The sequence below is a fragment of the Photinus pyralis genome, unplaced genomic scaffold, assembly GCF_008802855.1.
Source record: "Photinus pyralis isolate 1611_PpyrPB1 unplaced genomic scaffold, Ppyr1.3 Ppyr1.4_LG1, whole genome shotgun sequence".
Taxonomy (NCBI): Eukaryota; Metazoa; Arthropoda; class Insecta; order Coleoptera; family Lampyridae; genus Photinus; species Photinus pyralis.
In genome coordinates, this window is record NW_022170249.1 from 53,053,232 (window position 1) to 53,078,803 (window position 25,572).

At 36.5% G+C, this 25,572-nt stretch overlaps 1 protein-coding gene across 1 annotated transcript; it reads right to left on the bottom strand.

Moving 5' to 3' along the window:
* Positions 1 to 775: 775 nt before the first annotated feature.
* Positions 776 to 22,146, bottom strand: LOC116179781 (ankyrin repeat and IBR domain-containing protein 1-like). Its single transcript, XM_031499625.1, has 13 exons — positions 21,762 to 22,146; positions 15,726 to 16,012; positions 15,452 to 15,678; positions 15,227 to 15,406; positions 11,016 to 11,187; positions 10,798 to 10,961; positions 10,516 to 10,749; positions 4,600 to 4,774; positions 4,344 to 4,552; positions 3,995 to 4,295; positions 3,804 to 3,946; positions 3,382 to 3,757; positions 776 to 3,333 (listed from the first exon to the last, which is right to left on the bottom strand). Exons 2-13 carry the CDS (start codon positions 15,892 to 15,894, stop codon positions 1,460 to 1,462), a joined length of 4,224 nt encoding a protein of 1,407 aa, XP_031355485.1. The 5' UTR covers positions 15,895 to 16,012; positions 21,762 to 22,146; the 3' UTR covers positions 776 to 1,459.
* Positions 22,147 to 25,572: the final 3,426 nt, after the last annotated feature.

The following is a 25,572-nucleotide window of genomic DNA, read 5'->3' on the forward strand; positions in this document are numbered from 1 at the left end:
GCACAAAAAGTCTTTTCGTTCAACATTGACACGTTACTATCCCGGAAGTCGCTAGCACCTTACGAAAAACAGAGATTGTAGATCGGGATTAAGTGTGCTGTGACCGACAATCGTTCCTGGCGAGAGTTATAGGTATATCATTGACTATGAAGTATTGTTCTAATCTCTCCGTCCATAATCTCCAATTTCCTTTCTGAATGCAAAATTCTTTGACGTGACCAAACGTGTTTGCTGCCATTTTCTCCTGTGTCGTGTATTCCTTGAAGACGGTTATTTCCTCTTTCTCCGCTTTATAGATGCTTTTAGCCCTTTTTTGGTCGATTTACATATATCTCATAGTCTTTACGTCTCACTGTAACTGTGTTCCAGATCCTTATTGCAGATGAAGTATTTCTATTCACATCTCTGCTTCTGATGCCATTATTACAGTATCAGGTACCTGTCACTCACTCCGCTCTATAGTTAGAGGTTTCACAAATTTCCGGGAAGACGATTTTTAAAATTTTTTTGAAAAATGCAAATGTCAGTCTTTGAAACAAGATTTAAAAACGTAAATTATAGGAAATTTAATTCTCTACAACATTGAGTAGAACTCTTTGGTGGCTAAAATGGTCCAAAACGAAGATAGGCGAAAATTTGAAGAAAGTGCCGATTTTTTCGGATTTTTGCCGGCGGGCGCGAAGGGGGAAGAATTATGCATTTTGTCGTATTCATTTGTTACCGTAGTATCGGGAATGAAGTAGTTTAGTTTACAATCGTAATTACTGCGTCTATAGTCATAAAATAATTTATTAAAAAAATTAATAAATAAATTTACAAAGTCGAAAATTTCAATACAAATTGCAAAATAACTACATTTTCAAGTCTTTTTGTTATAAGAATCACTAATAGTCTGGTACTTTGTTTTATATAAATTATGGGAAATTAAAATAAACGATATAGACTAATTAAAATTACTGACGTGTAGGTATATTCCAGTTTTTAGCTATGATATTTGTTTAATGCTGAAAAAATTAAATGCACGGGTACTATAAAACTTTGCAGCCATATCGATCACCTATAAAAAATCACAAACTAACAGTCGAATAATTAAATGTAAACAGTCCTGAAAATAAACAAAATACAACTGTTGTCGCGGCGATCAACTAAGTTACACAATTAGGCCATTATAATATCACATATGTGTAATTTAATTGAATTATAACTACCTACTTATATCGTTTACAACCCTTGATAGACATAAATATCAAACCTCGCGTATCTAACAACACCAACGTCAAAAAGTTAATAAAAACCGATAAAAAGAATTAACATTAATATATGCGATAATACAATTATTTGGTATAAAACGTTTCCCATAATACATTCATAGAAGTGGCACATGTAACAGATACATATCTCTAACGGATCACAAAACTGCTAATAAGTAATAATAGTAACAACTAGCAGTCTTATTTGTTCATAAAGCGGAACTCACGTCTTCCTTTCGTTCGTCTTTCTCCTTTTTCTTAGATCGCTTTCGTCGTTTCGAATCTCGCGTTTTCGGAGATCTTTCCAGTAAAAATAGCGCTTCGTGAAAATCGTCTGAACTCAAATTTGATTCTTGAACGTGCAGTACGGAACTTAAGGCGCCATCGGTAGAAGATTTCGGAAACCTGAACACTTCTTTTTCGCGTTCCGGTTCACTAGCACTCTTCGATTTCGTCTGTTCTACGCCCGGACTACTCGACTGTGATGGATTGTGTTTAGGACTGTTCTGTACGTTGTCGTGTGAACTCGTAGTGTTTGAGTAAATCGAAGACGAAGGAGGTAAGGAATTGTTCAGACTATTACTAGAAATATTTAACGAACACGAAGATAGAGGCACAGGAACACTTAAACTAGACGATCTAGATTGTCTACCATTTGATACTATGCTAAGACCTGGAGATTTTGGTTCTGGTGTTCGCGATATTGAAACACCTGAGATAAACAGGGTCGGTGATTTCGGGATGCCCGTTTCTGATTCGTACTCGTTGGAGCTATCGGTTTCCAGAGCGGATACGTTATTGCATTTGGCAGCGGAATTTTTGCAAATCTTTATTCGCAAATTTGAGTGTTTCGCGTTTGCGTCTACGTGACTATCCACTAGAAAGCTTGTCGATTTCGAAATATTTGGGTCCTGACTATGTTTTACTTTCCACGGGACGTCGTTGCCATTGCGTGTTAACAGAGAGAGCTTCTGCTGCACAACCACCGCGTGCTCCTTGCTTTGGTGATGGCAGGACTTGGTTTCGTTCAAAAGTTCAATACTCTTGTTGATCGCTAGCTTTGTTAAACCGCAACGTTTCGGTAGGTGTGTGGCGCAAAACTTCGCTTTTAACGATGCAAACTTGTTTTGTTTCTTAACCTGTTCGCTCTTTGATATGTCATTTTTCTCATTTTCTTTGGGGAGATTATCGTGAAAAATTGAAGCGGGTAGAAAATCCTTTGCGTCACTGGCGCCGCAGCTCTTGTTTTCATCATTCGGAGCACTGTCACTTAACCCTAACACCTCCACATCGGCATTTATAGAATCCGATATCGTGGTATCCTCCGCAGAACTTTGTCCTTCATAGTATTTCTCTTCGGGGTGAGTTTGATTCAGAAACCGACACTGCTTCGCACGCTCCGCTGCATTCGTCGCGACAGCCTTACGTCCCACATCCTCTGGCTTTTCGTCATGTTGTATGCTGTGGTCTGAATCCAGATGGTACCTAGGCTCCTCTCCATCCATTCTAGCTCGGGCATCCCTGTTGGCTTTCCTCACGCAAAGATCTCCGGTTGAGTGTGACCTCTTTAACCGTATATCGGCTACGAAATCGTCTTCGTCGGCAAACGTAAAGCCATTCTCGTGTATATCCGATATTTGAAACCTCCCGTCTTCGTTTCCATTGCACGGTTTAAAGAAATATTCATTTTCGTCTTTTGTCCAGTCCTTAGCACAATCGCTGTTCATCAAACTTAAGTTTACCTCTAATTGTTTAAAATCAATTTTTTGGTTCGCCAACGACTTTAAAAAATTGTCGACTGTGATGTCTGCACTAGTCTTTTGATACGATCTGGTAGTGCAACTGGCTTCCTGTTCTAATCGTGGCGGTTTACTTGTATTGTTACCAGAAAAATCTTGTAAACTTAATTGTATGGCTAATTTCAGCTGGTCATCGTTGGTCTCCACATTGCTATTTGGTGCACTAGAACTGGCATCTGGCGTAATGGTGATTGCTTGTTTCATTCGATCTTCAATCATTTGCAAACGAGACATTTCTAACGCTATGATTAATTCTACGTTGTAATCCGACGATAGTCCGAATCCTAAATGGAAAATATTTTAGAGTAGGTATTGCACTCGATTACACTCACTTCCACAATTTTTCCAGTTGCATTGGAGAGTGCACTGATGATCTTTTCCGACGGGAGAGCCGCGACTATGTGATCGGGAAATTATATCTTCGTCGTCTTCGGAGTCATAGTCAGGCCACTCAGCATTTTTTAACCAAGTACTCGCCTCTGAATACGAATGACTCAGCTTTTTTCCATCGATATATTTTCGTTTGCGCTGCTTTCTTTGTACTGGGGGTGTTTCAGCTGGAATAAGACCTTGAGCGACGGCACGTACGAATTCGTGCCGTTTTCTTCTAGCTAAATTTGAGGTTTGAATTATCACAGATTTTGGCGTACGTAAATATGGACGAGCGATCATTTCACTCAACTTCTCAGTCACCTCCTCCAACTCGTTCTACATTCATAATTACAGCACCTCTAATTTTAAATTTGAACTCTACCTGCATAAATTCAAATATTGTCTTGTTATATCCATCATCCTCTAGATAGTAACCGTATACGTATGATCCACACAAAACCCTTCGCGCCTTTAAAAGCTCTCTAACCCCATCCTCTACGAATTTTGTGCCCTTTTCACCATTTTCTGTAAATTACGCAATAATTGCGTCCGTTAGCGACCAAACTCACCCACCTTCTGTACATTTTAAACCTAAACTACTCGCCAAAAGCTCCATCTTCTGCCTTGCACCAGTTAGAAGCGGTTCTTCCAGCTTTTGACTATTCTCGTGATTGCGAAATCGAGTGTAATAGTGCAAAAAGCGAGACATTTCCTGCATTTGATTATTTCGATCGACCGCCTCGGAAATTAAGCTACCCTGCTTCTCGTCGGCTTTGTGCACGGCTTCAAATCGATTGCAACGGAAATAGCCGCCGGTCGCTGAACTGTGCTTTTTCCAAGACTCTTGGCAGACCCAACAGAAATCAAATTTGCACTGTAAAACAACGGAGGGCTACTGGAAACGATTCCCAGAGCGTCTTACCTTTGAACACTTCATATGATTGCACCCTTCGTTTTTTTGAATTGGACTTTTACAGTTAGGGCACGGCTTCGAATTTGTAACTAACCACAGGCAGTTAGCAGCATCCTCGCTCTCAGTACATGACGCCCTCAGTTCTTCTGGTTTTATCTCTGCGATTTTCAGCTGCCACTCCTGCCACTGTTTGCAACCGCATGGGGCGTGCGCTTCACCTGTTAACCCACAACTTCGGGTGGAAGTCAATCGTAATTTAACATACCCAGACATTCCCAACAGAAGAAATGGCCGTTCCCACAATCAACAGCGTGCGAACTTTCGGGAACAGTTTTGTTTGGATTTTTACTTTCGTATTGCTCCGTTTCTGGAAGACGAACGGCCCTTCCACAGCCTGCAATCGGACACCATTTGATACTTCGATTGCTTTCGACGAATGCCTGAAAATCAGTAAAAATTCAGCATCTACTGTTCGAAAGTACACTTGCGGTAGCAAACTTGACCAAATTCTATTTCACTCTGCAAACAATTTATAACAGTGGCGGCTCATGAGTTTCGTAGTTGGTGAGGCTGGGCATGGTAAAGGCGTAGGGTGAGGGTGGGGGTATTATGAGTTAGTACTTCCATAGTAGTCGCCTTCGCCTCCGAAAAATTTCCTACCTAAACCGCATTTTTTAAATACTCCAAAAACAATAAATAAATAAATTACTCTGTTAAACACAACAAAATAAACATGATTTCTAAAATCCAGACATATAACTAAATAAAAATTTCCATAAAATAAAAACAGACGTTCTGCTAAACATTTCGAAACAAATTCTTTAATATTTCTTATAAATTAGCGGTATGCGGCGATTTTTTTGCGCTGCAAAATGATCTATTATTTCTTCCACAAAACCGTCGTTTTGGCATTTTATAAACCCTTTTTCGATTGAAATTTTCGCCACGTTACTTAACCGCGCCTAACCCATGGAATTCCTAATGTGGGTTTTAACTTTTTTCAATGCAGAAAAACTTCTTTCGTTCGAACCTGACGCAACGGGTAAAACAACAGCCACGCAAATTAGCTTGAAGAATTCCGACATACACGACTGCAGTTCATTGTCGTGGAAAAATTTCATTTCTACAGGCGTGGTGTAATCTTCCACTAGGTTGTTTTCGTATAAAACAATTAACTCGTTTTTTAATAAATCCGCGTTAAAAAAATTATATTGTTGAATTAGTGATTTTTATTAGATCATCAGGAAAGTTTTTAGCAAAACAAGAGAATTTAGAAACATTCAGCAAATCGAAAAAATGCAGTTTTTCGATATCAGAGAACCTGATCTGTACTTGATTTATTATAATATCAATAATTTCAAAAAAAAATTTGGCGTAATTACTGTTGTTTGTCCTCCATCTCACATCCTTTACGTCGTTGCGATCGTAGTTCATTAATGTCGATGTCTAGTTTAGTTTTTATAAATGTTGTCGAAGTAAATGTTATTATTTCGAAACGTGTAATTTATTTAATGTGTTTTGTAGTAAAGCCCGTGCTTTGACGATATCCGTAAATTTACTCTGTAATACGTTAAAAACAGTGTCCGTGTGCTGGAAAATAAGTGTAAAAGATTCTAACAAAAATATATTTTTATAATCTTCCAGAAATTTCTTTAAACCAATTGCGCCTCTTAAGATGCATCGTCAAATTCGAGACTATTGATGATAAAATCAAAAACTTCAAACAAACTATCTTTATTGTTTGGAACAGCACGAGACGTAAAATTCCAACGTGTTGGTGCACCGGTAGGCATACGACGTCCGCATATTTGATCTAATACTTGGGTGCGTTCTGTAGATTTTCAAAAATAGGAGGCAAATCCGGATAACGACGCGAAAAAGACTGACTGCTTGATTACAAGTACAAGCTCCACAATATCAAATTAAATACGTGCGCGTAACAATGGGTAAATAAAGCTTAGGGTGCAATAGTTTTAATTTTGGTTTGCAAACCGTTCAGTTCTCCGGCCATTACTGCCGCACCATCGTATGTTTGCGCAATTAATTTAGTGCCCAAATCGAATTTTCCGAATTTAGTTGTTAAAAATTTGTTTCAACAAATCCTCTGCAGACCGCCCAGAATTAACGTCAAAAAATCCCATCAAACGTTCTACAGGTCGCCCTTTAAGGAGATAACGAAATATTACAGACAACTGCTATTTACAACTAACATCAGTAGTTTCATCGATTTGCCACTAAAATAAATGATTTAGAAATTTCGTCTTCTATTTTCTGATTAACAACAAATGCGACAGAATCGATCAGTTCATTGATTCATTCTGAATGGTTTTAGATACTCCAGAAAATACCGATCTAGTGTCACCATCCTTTTCCAAAAAATCCCTTAAATGGGGATCATATCTGCTGACTAGGCTCACAAGCTCCCTAAAGTTCCCGCGGTTTAGAGAATCGTCGAATTCATCATGGCCCCTAAACGGTAATTCTTGGATACAGAGATGTATTGTAATGTCAATAAGGCTTTTCAAAATTTCTCGATTTTCCCTAACTCCACGAGAGTATAAATACGGAAATTTCCAGTACCAAAAGACAGTTTCCCGCCGTCTTTTAACGGAGCAATCTCTGTGCCAGTCGCGCCCGTAAATCATAAGTGCGTTTTCTTGTAATAGTGAATTGAGGCGATTTTTTTTAAGAAAATCAAGAGAAAGAACCGAGCGAAAACATTTCCATCCAGCCACTACATCGAAGGCGAAGACGATCCTTCACGGCAGTCCGGAGCAAGTCTGGAAGATTGCGAAGATTTCCGAAGAACAGTTCCATTTTCAGTTCTACACGCGGTCCGTGCACAGTCTACTTGGAGGGTGCCGAAAAAGTCACGTTGAAACCTACCTGTCTGTGATTGGCCCAACCGAAATTTGAATTGCAGCTTTCAGTGGGCGGTCTTGAGTTAATTTGATTTCAACATCGATCGGAGCGAGACCAAGACTGCACTCCGAATCCTAGTGCACATTAACAATAGACGTTCAAGGTATTTATAAATCAGTAAACATTATCGCGTTGCAGTTTATCGTCTTCGTTCTTCGCCCCGTCGTAGATTATTGCATTGTCGTTTGAATTTGTGTTATTGTAAAGGCGATTTAATCACCTACTAGGGTTGCATTCCAATAAGTGCTTGTGAGCACTGTTTTTTGTTTTCATTTTAACGACTCGTGCCTGGAGACGTTACTACACCCATTTACAGCAGTTTGTTTTGATTTTATTTTTGTATACTAATTTATGAAACAAGAATTAAGTTTCTTTCTGTACTCGGCGGTTTTAGAGTAAATATTTGGATTATTGACTAACGTAATAAAGACAGATTTTCCTTTCTATGCAGTGAATTTTTGTGAATGAATGAGTTAACCCTACTTTTACAAGAACGTACCGCCTCACCTCCCATTTCTCTTGACGTGTGTTATTTACAGCAAAAAGGCGATTTGCCAAGAGAAAAAGAACGTAATAGGCTTTAATAAAGACTATTGATTTTTATTCATTTATCCTTTCCCATTTCCTCGCGGTCAGAAAAGGATCATCGACTGAAGCTGGCCGGCGCCCAACAACAATTATTTTATGTAAGAAGAACCACCCCTAAATAAAATAGTTTGAGAAAGAAACGGTAGGTAGAGTTGAAAAGTAACCGGTTACAATTGGAAATGCTTATGTTTTGTATGGGTATGAAGTTACGGGTTAGTCGAGCAGAAAAGAAGACAATTGGTGTGGAATCAAGTGATGATTGCCCAGTACTCGACTGCAATCGGTAGATTCAGGAAAGTCGCGGATACTGTCGATATGGTACTCTTACGTAACAGTACGCAAGGGTTTTGTTAATTCGAATCTAAATTTATCGCACATCGCCCGTGATGGTATTACACACATGTTACAACGCTTATTATTTGGAAAGTGTACGGTTGCGACACGAGTGAGCTTGCGAGCGAGTGGAGCAAGTGATACCGTATGAATAAAGGTTATTTGTGTTACATATATGGCGTTGTACGGTTATTATTTCTAATGCCTCCGATGGTTGCCAGGATTGCGAAATCTGTGAATTTTTTTTCTCATCAAACTCAATTGACGAAATGTGATAAGTACTTTTATTGTGCAACGCTATACCATGTAACGCACCGGTTACTAGTAGGACCCGTGTGGCGAGTTGTATATAGTATTTTCTAAGTTAAGTATAGGTAAAATAGATAGGTTAAGCTTGTGGACACCCTGTGTACATTGGGTATGTATATTAAAGGGTTTGTATCGTGTCCAATTTCCATCCCCCGTCAAATGAGAATTAACGATTTGGTGTTGGGCATGATTGTGAAAGATCTGCAACCGTTTTCCATCGTAGAAGATCTATGTTTTCGATCGTTACTAGAAGCGTTAGAGCCCTCCTACAAAATACCCAGTCGATCTACATTGACTCAATTTTTGCTGGAACACAGATATAATTCAAAAAAAGAGACGCTTCCAACTTTACTAGACACTGCTGAGTATACCAGTTTAAGTACGGATGCTTGGACCTCTCGAAATGCGGAAGGGTGGCTGTTACCGCCCACTTTATCACCAATGCGTGGAAGCTCTATGGATGTCTTTTGTCATGTTTTCCGTATAATGTATCACATACCGCAGGAAACGTTTCCAACCAATTAAAACGCGTCGTGTCCGAATGGAAAATTTCGGAAAAAGTATATGCAATCAGGACTGATAATGCGGCAAATGTAATTCCTGCTTCTAGATTAACACGATGGGCGCACATTCCCTGTTTCGCCCACAACATTAATTTGGTAGTAATGAGCGGTATAGCAACAGAGTGTAAAAAAATTCAAAAGAAAGTGAAAGAAATGATAGAATACTTTCACGAGAGGTCTCAGGCCAATACTAAACTGTTTGCAACACAAGCACAAATGAATTCTACCAAAGTGACTATTGAGTTGAAAAATGATGTAAAGACGCGTTGGAACTCGACGTATTACATGTTCGAGAGAGTGTTAGAATTAGCCGAACCTTTGAGTGCAACGGTAGGACTTTTGCACAATCCCGTGACCTTACCATCGCAGGACGAATGGGTTGTGTTGAAATATTTGTGTAAAGGGTCTATATTCGTCTTTGGAGCGGTTGCAATCTCAAATCACCAGCGAAGAAGGAAAACTCATACAACAACTGTTGGTCGAAATTACTGCCCGTTTCGGAAATACAAAAGACAATGTGATATTGTTGGCTTACGGTTCTGCTTTACATACTCGTCTCAAAGGAAAACCGCACCATCATCTGGAAGACACTGCCATTTTAGGGAAAGCATTTTTTTAGACCCCAGGTTTAAAACTAAAGTATTTGGAAGGGAAGAATACTTGAGAAAAGTTAAAGACAAGCTACAAGATGAAATTGTTAAAATGATAAGAAAAAGCCAACAGGATATTGTCACAAAGGAAACTCCTGTTGATACAACTGTTTCCGACGACAACAGCGACCTGATCTGGTATGATTTCGATGAGTCTGTAAAATCTTCAACAAGTATCATTAGTCCAACCACGACCGCTATTGCAGAAATCAGATTGTATACGGAAGAACTAAACTTAGATAGGAAACAAAATCGTTTGATGTGGTGGAAAGAGAGAGAAAAAGTATATCCGTGGACCGTGGCTCTCTAAGTTGGCAAGAAAATATTATTTTGTGTACGGTCTTTTTGGCCGACGAAATAACACAGCAATATTTACCAGTTATGGCAATATCTGAAAGGCAAAGTCGTTTGAAAGGCAATACTACGGAAAAAATTCTATTTTTAAATTGTAATGACCACATCTTATAACTTATAAGCCTTTTTCATTAAATAAAATACGTACATTTCTTTCTTTCTCGGGCTTTGAATTATACCTTACCTACATACGATAACAAAGGGACTGAAAATGAGTACTTAGTAGTAATAATCCATCCATTTCATGCTTCTAAATCAGAGACTTGCTATAATTCTATGCATTATGTTATATGAGTAACTATAGTAACGATAACGAATACTGATCTGCGTAGTAAGGAAATGTAACGATTACTAAAAAGCAACGAAAGTTGACTATTATGGCAGTATAAAGGTGTTCTTAACTTGTGCAACTCGTATATCTTCAATTTATAGCTGAAAGTACTTACAAAAACTACCTCTTACCTTAATATCGAACTGCAAATACCTTCTGGCCATTTCAGGACTGACTAACCGTTCAATTAGTTCTACCGGTACTAAAATATGGCACTGATAGGCTGGGCACATAATGTGATGAGCATCCCCATCCTGTATTTTAATAGTCAGATAACTCTCCCAACAATGTTTACAAAATATATGCTGACACGACATCAGTATCGACTGCTCCCACTCAGACATCAACGAAAAACAAATTTCACACTGAAACAGAGGATAAATGCGTCTATGCGATAAAGGCGAGTTACTTACCATAATTTCCGGTTTATAAAAAGATTCGTTAGTCTCCGAAGACGTACTGGACTCCCATGAGTTACCGTGTTGCAATGCGGAACTAGGCGCCTGCACACCGGCCAACTGGCAACACTCGACCGGATCCTTCATCCATTTCTCCAACAGCAGCTCTCTTGACCAATCTGTCCGGCAATAATTAATTAAACAGAATATGCGCAAATAACACAGCGAACTACCGTTGTTTCTTAAAAGTGCTTCGGCGGTAAATAAGGGTATTTTTAACATATCGGATGTATCAACTAAAAGTTGATCCTTAGCTTCCTGCAAATCCTGACTTCTTAGTCCACTATAAACCTCCTCTTGCCCGTTTAAAAATTCGTCTTCGTTTACAGTGTTTACGTTATCGCCCTGGTAAATTAAAGCAATTTTAAAAATGCCATTTTAAAGTGCTTGTGTTAGTTATTAAAGTTAAATGACAAACAAGAGGTAATTAAAAATAACTTTGACAGTTATGAAGACATGATTACTTAACGGTGTTTGTTTAATTAATTAGGATTATTATGATTCACTATACTTTTATGGTGTTTTAATGTGACATTAGAGGAAAAACTTGTGCGAAATAATATTTCTGCTACAAGCTTAAAGAAAATCTTTTAGATCGCATCCCACGGTAAAGCTCAAAGCGAAGCGGATAGTTTTTACTATGCTGTTGCTTAATAATTCGCATGGTCTAAGTAGGTATAACCCAGTATTGTAAAATCCTGCAGGTACCTAAAATAGTAGTAAATGGTAGCGGTTCAAGTTAAACAGGAACAACAGATATTTAGGGAAATGCTACATGAATTTTTGATCCCGATGTCAAGACTAGTGCCCGGACGACTTTATTTGCAATACCCTTTTCTCTAAATACATGGATTATTCGAGTTCTGACTTTTGAAAAATGAATAGTCGCCCTTGCCAAAGGTACATATTTTCAATTGCAATTCCAATTTGCAAATAAATACATCGTAAAAATGGCATATTTGAACGAATTCTTCTAATATGGAAAGTTTGAATAGATACCTACAACGAATTCCACAGTTCACGCACAACGTAACCGAGAACACAAACATACATGGGTGTTTTTTTAGAAACATACAGCTTCGGAAGTTGAAAAGGTTTAATCGAATACTAAAAACGTGAACGTGGCGTTCTATATGAAAAGTTTGAAAAAAGGGTCTTGCAGTCCCACACCCACAAGATGTTATAATGTAATTAAAAGCGGGAATCAAATAGCATTAGCAAACGTATAAACATTTACCATAATCCAGACTCTGCAAATGCGGTAGTTGAAAGATTCAATAGAACCCGGAAAACACGAATGTGTTGAACAGTTGGAATATACAAGGTGCCCTATTTCTGTAAGATACCACTACATTATTTTGCGTAGAAATTGTTGGTGTAGAGGTAATTTTACATACAGTATGTTCCAATAAAACCGGCATTATTGCTAATTTCCTTCTTTGGAGACTTAGCAAAGATGATCATTTTTTCAAGATTAAAATGATTAAATAAAACAGAAGAAATGAGCATCTGACGATTATGATAGACAACAAAACATTTTTTTATGGAAAACTCAATAGTACATGCAAAAAATTATAAATATTTAAAACTATACAATCTCAGTGTCTAATTATCTGCAATACAACATTCCTTTGTTTATAGTTTTATCGTTTTCATGTTCATTCTTTCTATAACATTTATTGACAGTACAGTAATTGACATTGAAATTTGTATGGTTTGTATCTCTGTTATTAGTTATTTTAGAGCGACCATTTATTAAAGATTTTTGCTCGAGAGTCCGTTTCAGAATCATTCATTTTCGCTGACCTCGCCCTTTTTATCAAAAAGAACCACAACTCTTCAATTGTTCAAAACTGAACACGCCTTCGTCTTATCGAGGGTTTTCAGTCCTTTGATGTATTGATTCATATATTAAATACGCAAGTGTCTAAACCAAGCTTGGGGTTGAAGTCACCTTTCGTATTACAAAACAATTTCTCATGAGATCTAGTTATTAAACTTCCGGTTCGGTGACCTATTAGACACTAATGAAAATCGACGGTGTTTGATGTGTCCCGACTACTCGTCTGTTTAATTTTTGACCACGAATCGCATTTGTGCGAATAGCTCATCTTCGTAATTTAATCGGGTGTAAGTAAATATAAACGTTCAATTGAAAGGAAAGCTTTCAGTTGTGTTTGCATTTACCTTATTAAATGATTCAATACAACAGACCAGGGAATCATTCACAATTATTAATTTTTGCCTAATACCCGGTCGACTAAAAAAATTCATTTGAAAAACTGAAATTATCGGCATTCCTTCACTCAACAGTGCTTAGAATAATTTAATTAGGTAGACTGGGAAATTATCTCGTAATAAAACGCGCATTAAGCATATTTGAATTTTTTGTCCAAGATAAGGATGTCTATCATGGGGATCTCGAAAATCAAAGAAGATACGAAGATGGTCCGATCAGGAAAAGTTGCCCAATTGTAATTATCAAACTGTAAAGAAAACAAGGAAATTCCGATTACTTCCGAAGATATGCCAGAAAAACCGAAATTTGCCGATTTCGTTTTTATTTTTTTCTGATGACAATTCAACTCATGTATAAAAAATCGCATAAGCCGCAGTGAAATTGTCACTTTGACAGCGGCAACTTTTCCAGCGACAAATGCACTAGTGGTTTTTTCACTTATTCATTTTCGAACCAATTATCGCATTACCCTTTCCCATATGACTAGTTTGACGTCTGTCAATAATTGATTAGTTTGGTGAATTTCTTGTTCGTTAAATTGTCCTGCCGAATTACACTCGAGGTTTGTATTTAAACCGAATAAATTTGGGTTGTGCCAATTCAAATCTGTTTCCTTTTAGCAATTGAACTCGAAAAACTGTCAACCTAAAAATGCTCCACCTGCGGTGTCGCATTTTTATTAGTTGACAGTTTTTCTCGTCTAATTACTAGGCAACAGATTTTTATTACCTAAACAACCCAAATTTACTCGGTAAAATACAAACCTCTTGTGCAATTATAAGTGATATTTGAACAGATTTTTAATACATCGTTCGTTAGAACCCAATAGAATAGTAAAAGCACTTCCCATGAAAGACTAGCAGAGGAAAACATCTCCTCGCGGTAACTTCGGTAACCAGAGTTCGGCATCCTCGTCCCTTGAACAAGGGTCTGAGGTATAAGCCTCTGAATTCGGCCTAAGACGCCACACGGCCACACTAGTGCTAATCAGGGGACGAAAGCACCCCAACCTCCTCGATTGCTCAGCCGAGGAGGGCTTCTACCCCGATTTCGTGCAAATCTCTACTACAGATAAGGTAGTACGTAACCAACCCGGACAGGACCAGACAAGTGGATAACGTAAACAAACGATAGCGCTTACGGCAATTGTGTATGAAGCCAATCAGGCAAACGTTTGAGGCAATATGTGTGGATATGTTGGTGGATTTCGCTAAAAACCATCCACAAAATAGTACTCAATTTTTGGGGCACTTCTAAGCTCTAGCTTTTATTGGCGACATGAGATAGAGAAACCGCGTGACAAACCTCACAGCGACTACCTCTCAAAGACGCGCGCCTTGCCAGAGGTGATTAATTTCGTTACGTAAGAGTTGTGCGCGTTTACAAACTCTCTCCGACGACACCAGTCTGAAAACAATCGGACCAAAACTCTAGAAGAAGATAGGAAAAAACTGAAAAATCACCACCTTAGTCAAATACGCCGACGCCTCGTCTGGAAGTGGTTGATTATATAGTCCCGGTAGGTACATGTATACTCCTCGTCTTTCTACAAGCGTTCCTATACGGGCCCTCATTGGCTGGCTGGCTGGTAGACAACCAAAGTGAAAGCTATATTTTTACAAATAAATTTGCAAAAATGCGCTAAAGAGGCACTGTGAACGTTGAATCGATTTGGCTAAACTTGGCATTGGGTATTATATCGCTAAAGCTATGCCCAGTTTGAATTTCATACAATTCGGTTTATAACTAACGGAGATATCAAAAGGGCCTTCCTTAGTTTTTAACCTACATTGCCAATTCACGAACTCCGATCTGCAAATTTGATAAAGAATCCACCTGCAAAATTTCATTATAATCGTTCCATCCGTTCTCTATTAAACCGATGGACATAAAGCTATCGAATGAGCGATTGATCGGACGATAGGATATGTCTACTTCACGACAACGTAGAAAGTTGCAACCTAAACTTAAAACTCACGTATGAGTCACAAACGTGTGTGTTATGGTATGACTTATTTTCAGGCCTTGTAACAAAGCTCTTTTGTTGTGCATGTCACTCTATTTCAAAACCTATTAATGTATTTCACATCCTTTCCACAACCAAATAAGCTTTATAATTGTAACTCATACAATATGCGTACTTACAAAAACCATTTTACTTTCCAATAGCCTCGCAATATCGTGATGCGACTGCCGCATAGCCAAATCGCAAGGTGTCAACTTGTCGTTATTTTCAGAAAAAAGCGGCGAACCATGACCTAACAATAATTCGACACATCTCTTCAGTCCTGTCGAAGCGGCCCAATGTAACGCCGTGTTTCCCTCCTACATTTCATAATTAAGTCAACCTCAACATAGTCAGAAACTAACCTTGTCTTGCGCGGCCAGGTCGATTTTTTCTCTTCCACCCTCCTTCAAATGAACACCCTTCCAGTAGACCAGCAGCTGCACGCACGCAGCTCGTCGTTCTTGTGCGCTAAACGCCTTGCTCTGATTTAGTTGGCACGAACAATGCAAAACGGTCTCATTCGATCCGTTCTTCTTGTTAGGATTCCCTCCCAAGTCATTTAGGAACGTTCTCAGTAGGTGCTTCATTCCTATATTACAAACTTAAAACTTTTTCTCTTTCAAAAGCGACACTCACCGTGTTTTGCTGCATAGTGTAAAGCGGTATTGTGATTGTGGCTTTCGCCGTAACTTAAATTTGGGTCAAGGTTTTTTCTGAGTTCGGGTGAATTTTGGTAAATTTGCATCGCTGCAAACTCGTCGCCATGTTGAAGGTATTTCTTAAACTTTGAGGAAGAGCTTCCCATTTTTTTTTTATTTGGCAGGTATTAGGTAACTGTGAAGAGTTGCGAAGAAGTGCTCGGCACCATACTTCCTTGTCTGTCAAGAACCCTCTCCGAACAGAATGAATAGAATGTATGGCACCTAGGACAAAAAAGAATATTAAAAATCGTCGCTTGTAGTCAAAGATAATAAATTTTGGCTTCGAGCTCGGCACTAGAGAGGTTAAATAGAACTAATAGAATTTCAAGGCACAGGAAAAGAAAGAGTTCTGGTTTGAAAGTACTAGAAAGTGTCTTAGCTACGGTTAGTTTTACCAACATAAACTTAAAGGAATGTTGATTTTTAGAAACATAATCAGCCGTTGACTTCAATTTTTCTTGAAGATTGAACAGCATCCCAAAAAGGGTTGTCCAAATCTCTATTTCCAGGCTGGTGTCGAAACATTAATTTATCTCTTACCATTCCCCATACTGCGTGTCCAAGATATTTAAGAATGAACAGCGTGGGGAAATCGGAAACTATAAGAGGTACACAGTCGGTGAAATTAGAAAAAAGGGGTATTTTGAGGTTTGGTAAAATGATTTAAAAAATCACAACTTCCAATCAGTTCCGAAGATATTCGAAAAAAACCGACATTGATTCGTTTTTACTTTTATTACGATGTATGGCACAATATGATTCTGTATTACGTCATTTAAAGGAACCTCTAATGAATTATTTTGACATTTTACACCAAAATGTTTATTATTTATTAAGTTATTTAAGACAGAAAAAATGCTTTTTATTACATTTTTAACCTTTTGGTGTAGTAGGCGTTGACAAAATGTTATAATAATTCATCGATGGTTCCTGTCAATGACATACCTAATAAAGAAACATATTGTGCCTTCCTGCCATCCATCAAATCAAAAATGCCATTCAATACAGTATGTACTTTTTTGTGGTCCATATAAAAATATGTAGTTGATGATGGTTTCCTAAAGACAAAACATCGCAGTGGAAATCTGTTGGGACGATCTTGTAGAGCTTAAAAAAGTATCTGCCAGGAAATGTTATTTGTTTTTTGACATATTTTCAAACAGGGTCGGAAAAAAATAAAATATGGGTAATTTTTTTTTTCGAATATATTCGGAATTGATCTGAATTTCCGAGTTGATCATTTTACTAAACCCTAAAATATGCAACTTTTTTCTAATACAAAGCTCAATAATTTCTCGATGAATTTATTTTAGGTATATTTGATTATTCAAATTTTCCTTATGTATTAAAGGGCCAAAAATTGACCCTAGATGAACCCCAGTCCACATATTACAGCCCCTTCTTACGATGCGTTTTTGAAGCGCTGCCTTCACACGGAGCGGCTTGACCTTTGTAAAGGTTACTGTCACGCACTATAATAAATCCTTGCAACGATATAATCATCTCAACCAATCAATAATTAATATTAACCATGACTTTAATTTAAACAAACAATTTATTAAATGAAGCAATAATATCACGCCCCTTTACTCTAAAAGTCGTTTACAATTTATTATGTACCTATGACTGAAACTATAAGTAGTTAGTCCAGCACTGAAAGTATCTTCATTTTTATAGTCTTATCGGGCTAAAATTAAAGGTAATGATCAAGTGATCAAGAATTCCGGAAATTGCATTAGAACAATGTGAAACATAATTAATTCCCACAAGGATACACCGCACAGATAATTCTGCAGATGAGTTTACCACACATTTTACTAGCGTATCTAAACGCAATTAACTAAATCTAAACAACCCTCCTATTACATAGAGGTATGTTGATGTTTGTGATCGAAGAGTTGTTACATGCGCTATCTTTCAAGGTTTTAAATACAAGTCTTATTCTACGTTTTAATTTTGAGTACCAATTGTGCATCCTAGTGCGAATGTTAATTTCAAGTTTAGTTTTACGTCCATGTAATGACCAGTTGTATCCCCATCCATTTCTTATCAAAATCACTTGATCTGCTGACATTTTGTAAGAAATTCGTACACGAATGCAAGGTCAATCTGTAATCTCGGTTAATCTGTTATAACAAGTTGTTAATTTTGGAATTAAGCACGTTCATAATCATTGGATACCTAATTCTTTTTCAAGGTTTATGATACCAAATTTAAGTACGTTTAATATTTCTTGTGGATGATAAATAAATCATTGGTTAATTTACTTGAGGAAGTACCTCCGTATCTTCCCAGTTTTATACAAGGAAAGTTAAGCATCTAAAGAAACTGTGGCTGATTCAATGACAATCCGTTCTTGAGCTATAAGGGAATATACCCGATTACGATAAGAGGTCGAGGAGGAAGGGTATGGTTGGTAGAAATGAACTTCTTTCGTTGAGACCCCCCCCCCCCCCATTTTCGAAAGTTTAACTTGGCACCACTAAAGGCATGCGTATGCAAAATCTGAGACCAATTGGTTGTCGTATGTAAAAGTTATGCACGTTTCACTTTCAAAAACAGTATCCCAGGGAACAATTCGTGGGGGAAGGGGGGGGCCCTTTAGACAGTGAAATTTGATGGCCGTCTAGCACACCTTCAAGGTATAGGCTACCTACAGCAAAAAATTTCAGGACGGACGGACGGACAAAACGCAAACAGTAGCACCTTTTTTTAATTCGGCGCTAAAAATACAGGGTCTCAATTAATTGAGTGCCGATAATACAAGGTGTGAATCCTCGGATGATTTTAAGGAGAAAAGTTTATATCAACATATGTCCTACACCACTTAGTTTTTGAGCTACAGGGTTTTCAGAAAAAAGTGAGTTTTTTATCATAATATAATAATATCACTCAGGTATTTTTATGAAATGTGTACACACCTTTTCACCATTAAGGAGCATTTGACGTAAAAGATTGTTTTTTGAATTTTTACCAGTGACGTCCGTACGGGGTTTGAACTACCATTTTATTTTAAGAATCGCGATTTATTTACTCAAACGATTAATTCAAAATCTTAAATTTTAAGCGAAATGACAAGGGAACTGGACCATATAATAATAATAGCGCAGCAGAATAATTAATTATTACAATTCCAGAACAATGGTGAGTAATACTAAGAATCGGCAGATCAAAATAACCTAAAATCAGCTACCAATATACAGAAATTCCCTCAAAGCATAATAAACAAGTGAAAAATCAAATAGCGCATTTCCACTTCTGATATAATTTCGTAAAAATCCGAGCACAAATAAAAAAGTTAGGGTTGCACATGTGCAATCCATTTTTGACGTCCCACTTCAATTTCAGTTTATAAGAATCCTATCCTAAAATTTTAAAAGAATTGGTTTACAAATTACGAATGGGTATGCGCAATAATTGTTTTACGTGTTTGTATCCGGATGCGCAAAACAAATTTATTGGATTTGGCATTAGTTTTATCTCCATTCTCATTTAGATATTTTGACAAATAAAAAAATTAAAAAAATTAAAAGTTATCGTGGACAACTGCAGACAGGCGGACGGACAGACAGACTGATACAAACTGACAGACAGCAATACAAGATTCTAAACGATCTCGAGGAAAGTGTAAAATTATGGCAGATAAAAAAATTGATTTTTTACCATAACCTTTTTCGCAAGCGAAACAGAAAAAAATTCTTCGTTAGTGTACATTCCTTTTATAACTTGGACGAATTTTACCAATGTATACCGACACCGCACAGCTAACTTATTCTAAATGTTGTTTTTTCCTGTAAAGTACTCATCTATTTTATTGTTTGTTAACTTGTTGTTTATACCTGACCATGCCTATATGTGTTTTTTACGATCTATGGCAATAAATTATATTATTATTATTATTATTATTATTAAGCCTGGACACCATAACGAACCAAGCGAAAAAAAGGCTGTAGGGACGGACGGACAAACTGGTCACAATAGCGCATTTCTATTTTAATTTTTGTGGAAATGCACTAAAAATCAACAATCTATTTACTTAGTATAAAATAAATGAATCAATGCAACTTAATCAGTTGTTTAGATAATAGATTCGAAAATATCCTTATTTACACGACATTTGTTATAACAAATCTCGATACATTCAAAATGGGCGACGTAAATAAAACAATGGTACAATAAGACAAAGTATGTCCATATTATATTCGTAACGTCATTGGGATAACCGTGCTCTACCTCTCAATAAAGTAGGGGTTTGTGTAGTCCTACCAAAGAGTTACTCTTTGGTCCTATTACTTAATATGATAAGGTCTGTTCAACCTATGTCAACTGCGTCAATCAAACTATTTTTATTTAGTAGTAAACAATTGGCTAAACTCCACTACATCTGTTATTGCAAAGAGTCGCAGTCACTATTCACTAATCGATGAGACTGAGACTGAATACTTTTCAATTCTGTGCATATGACACTGCAACACACTTCAGTAGGTCTGTTCAGTCATTTATGTACAAAATAAACAAAAGAGGTCCCAAAATAGCACCCTGTGGTATATCAGCAGTAACCATTACGAAGTCAAAAGAAAAATTATTATACAAAACACGTTGAAATCCACTGCTTACATACAAGTCAAGTTGTAGCCAAAGTTGTGGATCTTGACAACATTAATGTCGTGCCGAATGGTGTCCAACGCTTTACTAAATCAGTATACACGACATCAAATCTATTTTCCGTAAATTCATGGTGGTGATTCGCTATACGTATATGTTTTCTTACATTCGGGTATATTCTAGCGGATAAGACGATTTTGTAAACTATCGCAATGTCCCTAAATATGATGTAAATACGGAAGGGCCTAATTCTTTGGCTTATTTTATGACTAAATCAAACTTACGCGTGGGTATTTTATCTGTGATGATGGTAAAAATGTACAAGGTTTTGTTTTTTCAGAGATCATGTATCACTAAACTTTTTTCGGTGCGCCACTGGTAGATCGTAAAATAAGAATTTGATTTTCTGATTTGTTTGGAAAATTTTTGGTATCTTGTAATTTTTATCGAGAAAAAAAATCAATTTTCGATACCTACTTTGCTAAATGAAAATAACAATTTTAAAATGTTCCAGTTCTTGTGTTTGCATATGTTTATAAATTAAAGGTTTAATTTGTAAAGTGTACGATGACCATTAATTGTAACACCCTGTAGATCGGTAACGAAGCGTTTGGGGACCTATATTTATATGAATTTTTAGCATAAAATAAGCCAAAGAATTAGCCCCTTCCGCATTTACACCATATCTAAGAACATCCTGTATTAAAAGAATGTATGTGTCTAATAAATATGTTATTAGAGTAATAAATCTGTAACATTGTAAATTTTGTTAATTAAAATGGTTGGGCATGAGTTTAGAGGTCTTTTTGACACACATGTGAAAACTGTTCACTCGGTAATTAAACGATATTGCAGTCAGGGTGTATTATTGAAGGTCGTACATTGTCTAATATACCCAAAAAAACGTATGGGAAAATATCTAAAAGTTGTTGGTGCCTTGTCAATAACAAGCAAAAACTGCACTGAATAGTCTCGGTATCGCAATTAAATAAAATATATGTGCAAATTTCCCATGAGTTATTCTGAATATAAATACCCTACCTAATTACTACATCAACAATCTATTTGAAAATGCGGATAAAGACCGTACGGGAAATTAATCCGAATGGGAAATATTTTAAAATTGAATCGACTGTCTGTTGTAATTGATTACAACAATTCTTATTCGAATTTAATCATACAACTAACGACATTTTTAGGCGACTTAATGCAATTACAAAGATAAGGTATTTGTTTTTACTTCAAACCAGACGTTCACTAAAAACATTAAAACAAAACTTACTGTTTCAGGAATTACGTTCAATAATTAACAACACGCCCGTATTTCGATTAACAGAAAATTATGCCAAAAGGAATAGGTACTCACCCAATATCGTTGTTGAGCACTATCTGACATTGTTGCTGTAAAATTGGAAATATATGCAACAATAAGTTGACATCTTTGTAACACTGTTGAAGTTGTTTGGATGCCGGATCGATTATTCAAACGCATGCGTGAGCGTCGCGACGCGCGCCGGAAGCGGTTATTTTGAAACTTTTATTTATAGATTAGATTATTGGTTTTTCGGGTAAAAAAATTCGAATTAATCAAATTAATTGACGGCACTTTCGGTATGTTTAAATGACGTAGCACGCTAGTTGTGATATTGTTTACGTCGTACAGGTAAACACACAAAGGATATTCTAATTTCCTTTATATATATTTAAATGGAACGGTCATAACTATACTGTTTCGTTTTAAAGTATCGAATGAAAATGATTGCGATTGTAGAAAATCTGTTACGATTCTGTCACCTTCAATTATTGCAAAGTACAATCAATTACGGGCGTGCATTTTTAGTTGATAGCTCTCACTTTTCCAGACAAGCCATTGTGATATTATCGGTCGCGCCCCAGCTCTTCCGTTATTTGATTAAATTGATAAGATAGGTGGGATGTATTGATAAACAGAACTTTTGTTACAAAAAGTGTTATTAATTACATTACCTAACTAAAAAGTCAAAATTCACTATAAAAACTTATTGCAGATGTTAATCTTAAGTTCGGCCGTAAATCCTTTGCATTACATTTGATTTTTGCACGTGATTCATTACTAGAAACGCTTGTGAAATTATTACTATACCTAATGGAAAATTTCAACGACAATCGATAACAATAGTGAAATAACTTTGTACAAATGTGAAGATAAAAAGATCACTACAAAATCATGGAACATTTAGCGTATCAAGGGATGGGGGATAATCACGAGTCCAGTCTTCACATACAACCGGTTTCAAAACCACTCCAGTGGAAGGCTGTACTTTCCTGGTTGTAGTCATATGGACAGGATAACCAAAAAACGGACGAATGGATTATTTGAGTGTAATTACTCGTACTTTAAACAATAACATTAATCGGTAAAATTAAAGAGCCCGGCAGATTATTTTTAAATCGCAAACTTGAATGCAACAAAATAGATAGCACACAGAATTGATACTTGACCTAGGCTTGAAAGGATATCAGTTAACCTTGCACCATTTGAATTTCTAATTAGGTATGTGAACTTATTCAACATTGAAAATTAATTAGCATCGCAACCGATCTTATTCAGGCTTTGTTTGCGATTCCCACAAGTAGATATCTCATTCTAAAACAAAACTTGAGCATATTTAGAGCAAGATGACGCGATATTTAATTTGGTTTTATTTCGAAAATCTGGTCAAGATGTTTTTAAGGGTCTACCTATCCATCTTTGTACAAAACATACTAAGAATGTCACAGCTGATACCGAAATAGTGGTAGTTTTGTGGGACTATACCACCGTTCGGTTCTTCTGCCTACATTGCATTTACTTACATCAGTAGGATTAGTAAGTAGATAAGGTCCACAATATCACTGCACAATTGGTTTAAATAATAAATCTAGCATTGGCCTCAAACGACATTTATTGAAGTTTTATCCGAAGTGCACAAACTTGAGATTGAATTTAAACTCGTCCTTTAAAATTAGTACAATTACCACTAAAAACTAATAATCCTATAAACAATCAAAGATGACCCATCTTTCTTGTTATTTGGGTATACAATTTATGGTTTGTGTTTATTTTAAAATTTTCTGCTTGAACATCAGAATTTTTAAAAATTGGAATTTTTTTTGGTAGTTATGGCATCGGAATAATGCTTATTGTATACGCTATAAATGGAAATTTTATTTCAACAATCAAATCGTCCCCTTTTAACCCATCAGGTGACATACAAACTAAGAAAATCAATATGACAAAGCTCAATATTTACCCTGGTAATCAAAAACGAGATGTATGAATAGTCTACAGTCCTGAATTACGTTTTCTTCTTTAGCCAATTGCTCTAAAGCAATGTGTTCATTTTTTTTTCATGAATAATAGGCTTACAGTGGCTAATGTCACCCGAATATAGGTATTTCTTAGCTAAAGGTGCAAAACCATAAGTTAGTTGTCGTTTGTAAATGTCTTGAAAATTAGAAGCAGTTAAAATTTTTCTTCTTTCGATTTTCCATTCTTCGCAATTGGCTTGGTCAACGGTTTGTCTTTCTAAATTTTGTTTTTCAATTTCACTTTTCTTTAAAGAATCTAAAAATTTTAGTTTTTCTATCTCAAATATTTCAGGCTCCAAATCGGGTTTCTCACATTCTACATCCTTGTCTCTCCTCTTGCTTTTCGTGTGTAACGATTTTTTTCTAGGAAAAATTGTTTTTGAACCTGCCAGTCGTTTTCTTATTTCCAGTTTCCACGTAAATGTAACAAACTTTACACGCGGAAACTTGGACTACTTTTATATAAACCTTTCGTGAGAAAGCCGTATGAACAGCTCCGGAATTAAACGCGGTGACTACACGAAAACACCTTGGTGTGTAGGATCATCTAAATGATAAATTGATCCTCTTGTCTCCAACGAATTTAGTTACAATAGCGTGCTCAACAGTATTGCTATCTTTATTTTTTAACAGAGTTTTGTTGTTATTACTCAATGCCTTTATATCTTCTAACCTTTTAAAAAACTCTGGAGAATTTTGCATATCGGCAATTAAATTATCTTCGTTACTATCTTTTTTGGTACAATTCACAATTAGAATGGCATCCAAAAATATGCAAAATGGTGTTATCAATATCTTTCTTCAACAATAATTTTACTCCTTCTGTAACTGTATCATCCAATTGATTAGTTCCGCGGTATTCAGAAGCACCTACAGTTGCTTTTCGGAAGCTAAGGATGTTTTTGTTCAAAACTTTTCTTTGTCTTAAAGGTATTCTGGTATCTTTTCCCAATGCACTAAGTATACTGCAAAAATGTCTCAAAAGGTGATTCCTGCATTCGATTTTTTCAACTTTACGGTTTTTATATGGTCTACTTTCTAAGATTTTGTGATAAATATTACTATCTCCATCTGCGATCAGAGTACTATAGCGTACGCCATATAATTCTTCACTCAGCTTAAATCCTTCTGCCAAACTGACGCCTTCCATAGCAGTAGAACCACCGTCACAATTTTTGAAACACACGTGGTCTTTATTGGGATATCTAACGCCATATAAACAAAATTTGTTTTTTACCACGATTGGAAACGAAAATTTAGGAGGAAGAATATGAACAAATAATAATGATATTACCAAGGATATTACTTACCAATACACCAATGCCCAGGTTTACAAATAAGCAAAGAAGAAAATGGACCCTGAATGTTTATGATGGACTTTGTAATTATTATGCGCTTTATATAATTTAGACCTTTGATTTGATTAAAAATACGAGTATACAATCTACCAAGCACATATTATATTGCATTTATTAGCAGTACATTATCGACGAATTTAATACGAATAATGCGTAAGGATATACTACTACGTATTCCATATGCGAAATTTAAACGTATTCAATAAACGCATATAAATCGTATATAAATGCGAATAATAAACGCAAGAATATTCTACAAGAATATAGCAATATCCGCCGGAGATTTATGCGTGCTATATACGAGTATATGATTACGTTTTTTAAACGTAGGGTTTCAGTCTACTATAAACGCGTTATATACGGAACTGTGTTGCTCTACAGCGACGGGCATTTGACCATTTCAATGCCGGTTTTTAATGTTTACGCGCCGTAACACATGCTCTTAATAATTTTTGTGAAACTTATAATTATTATACCAATATCATAATT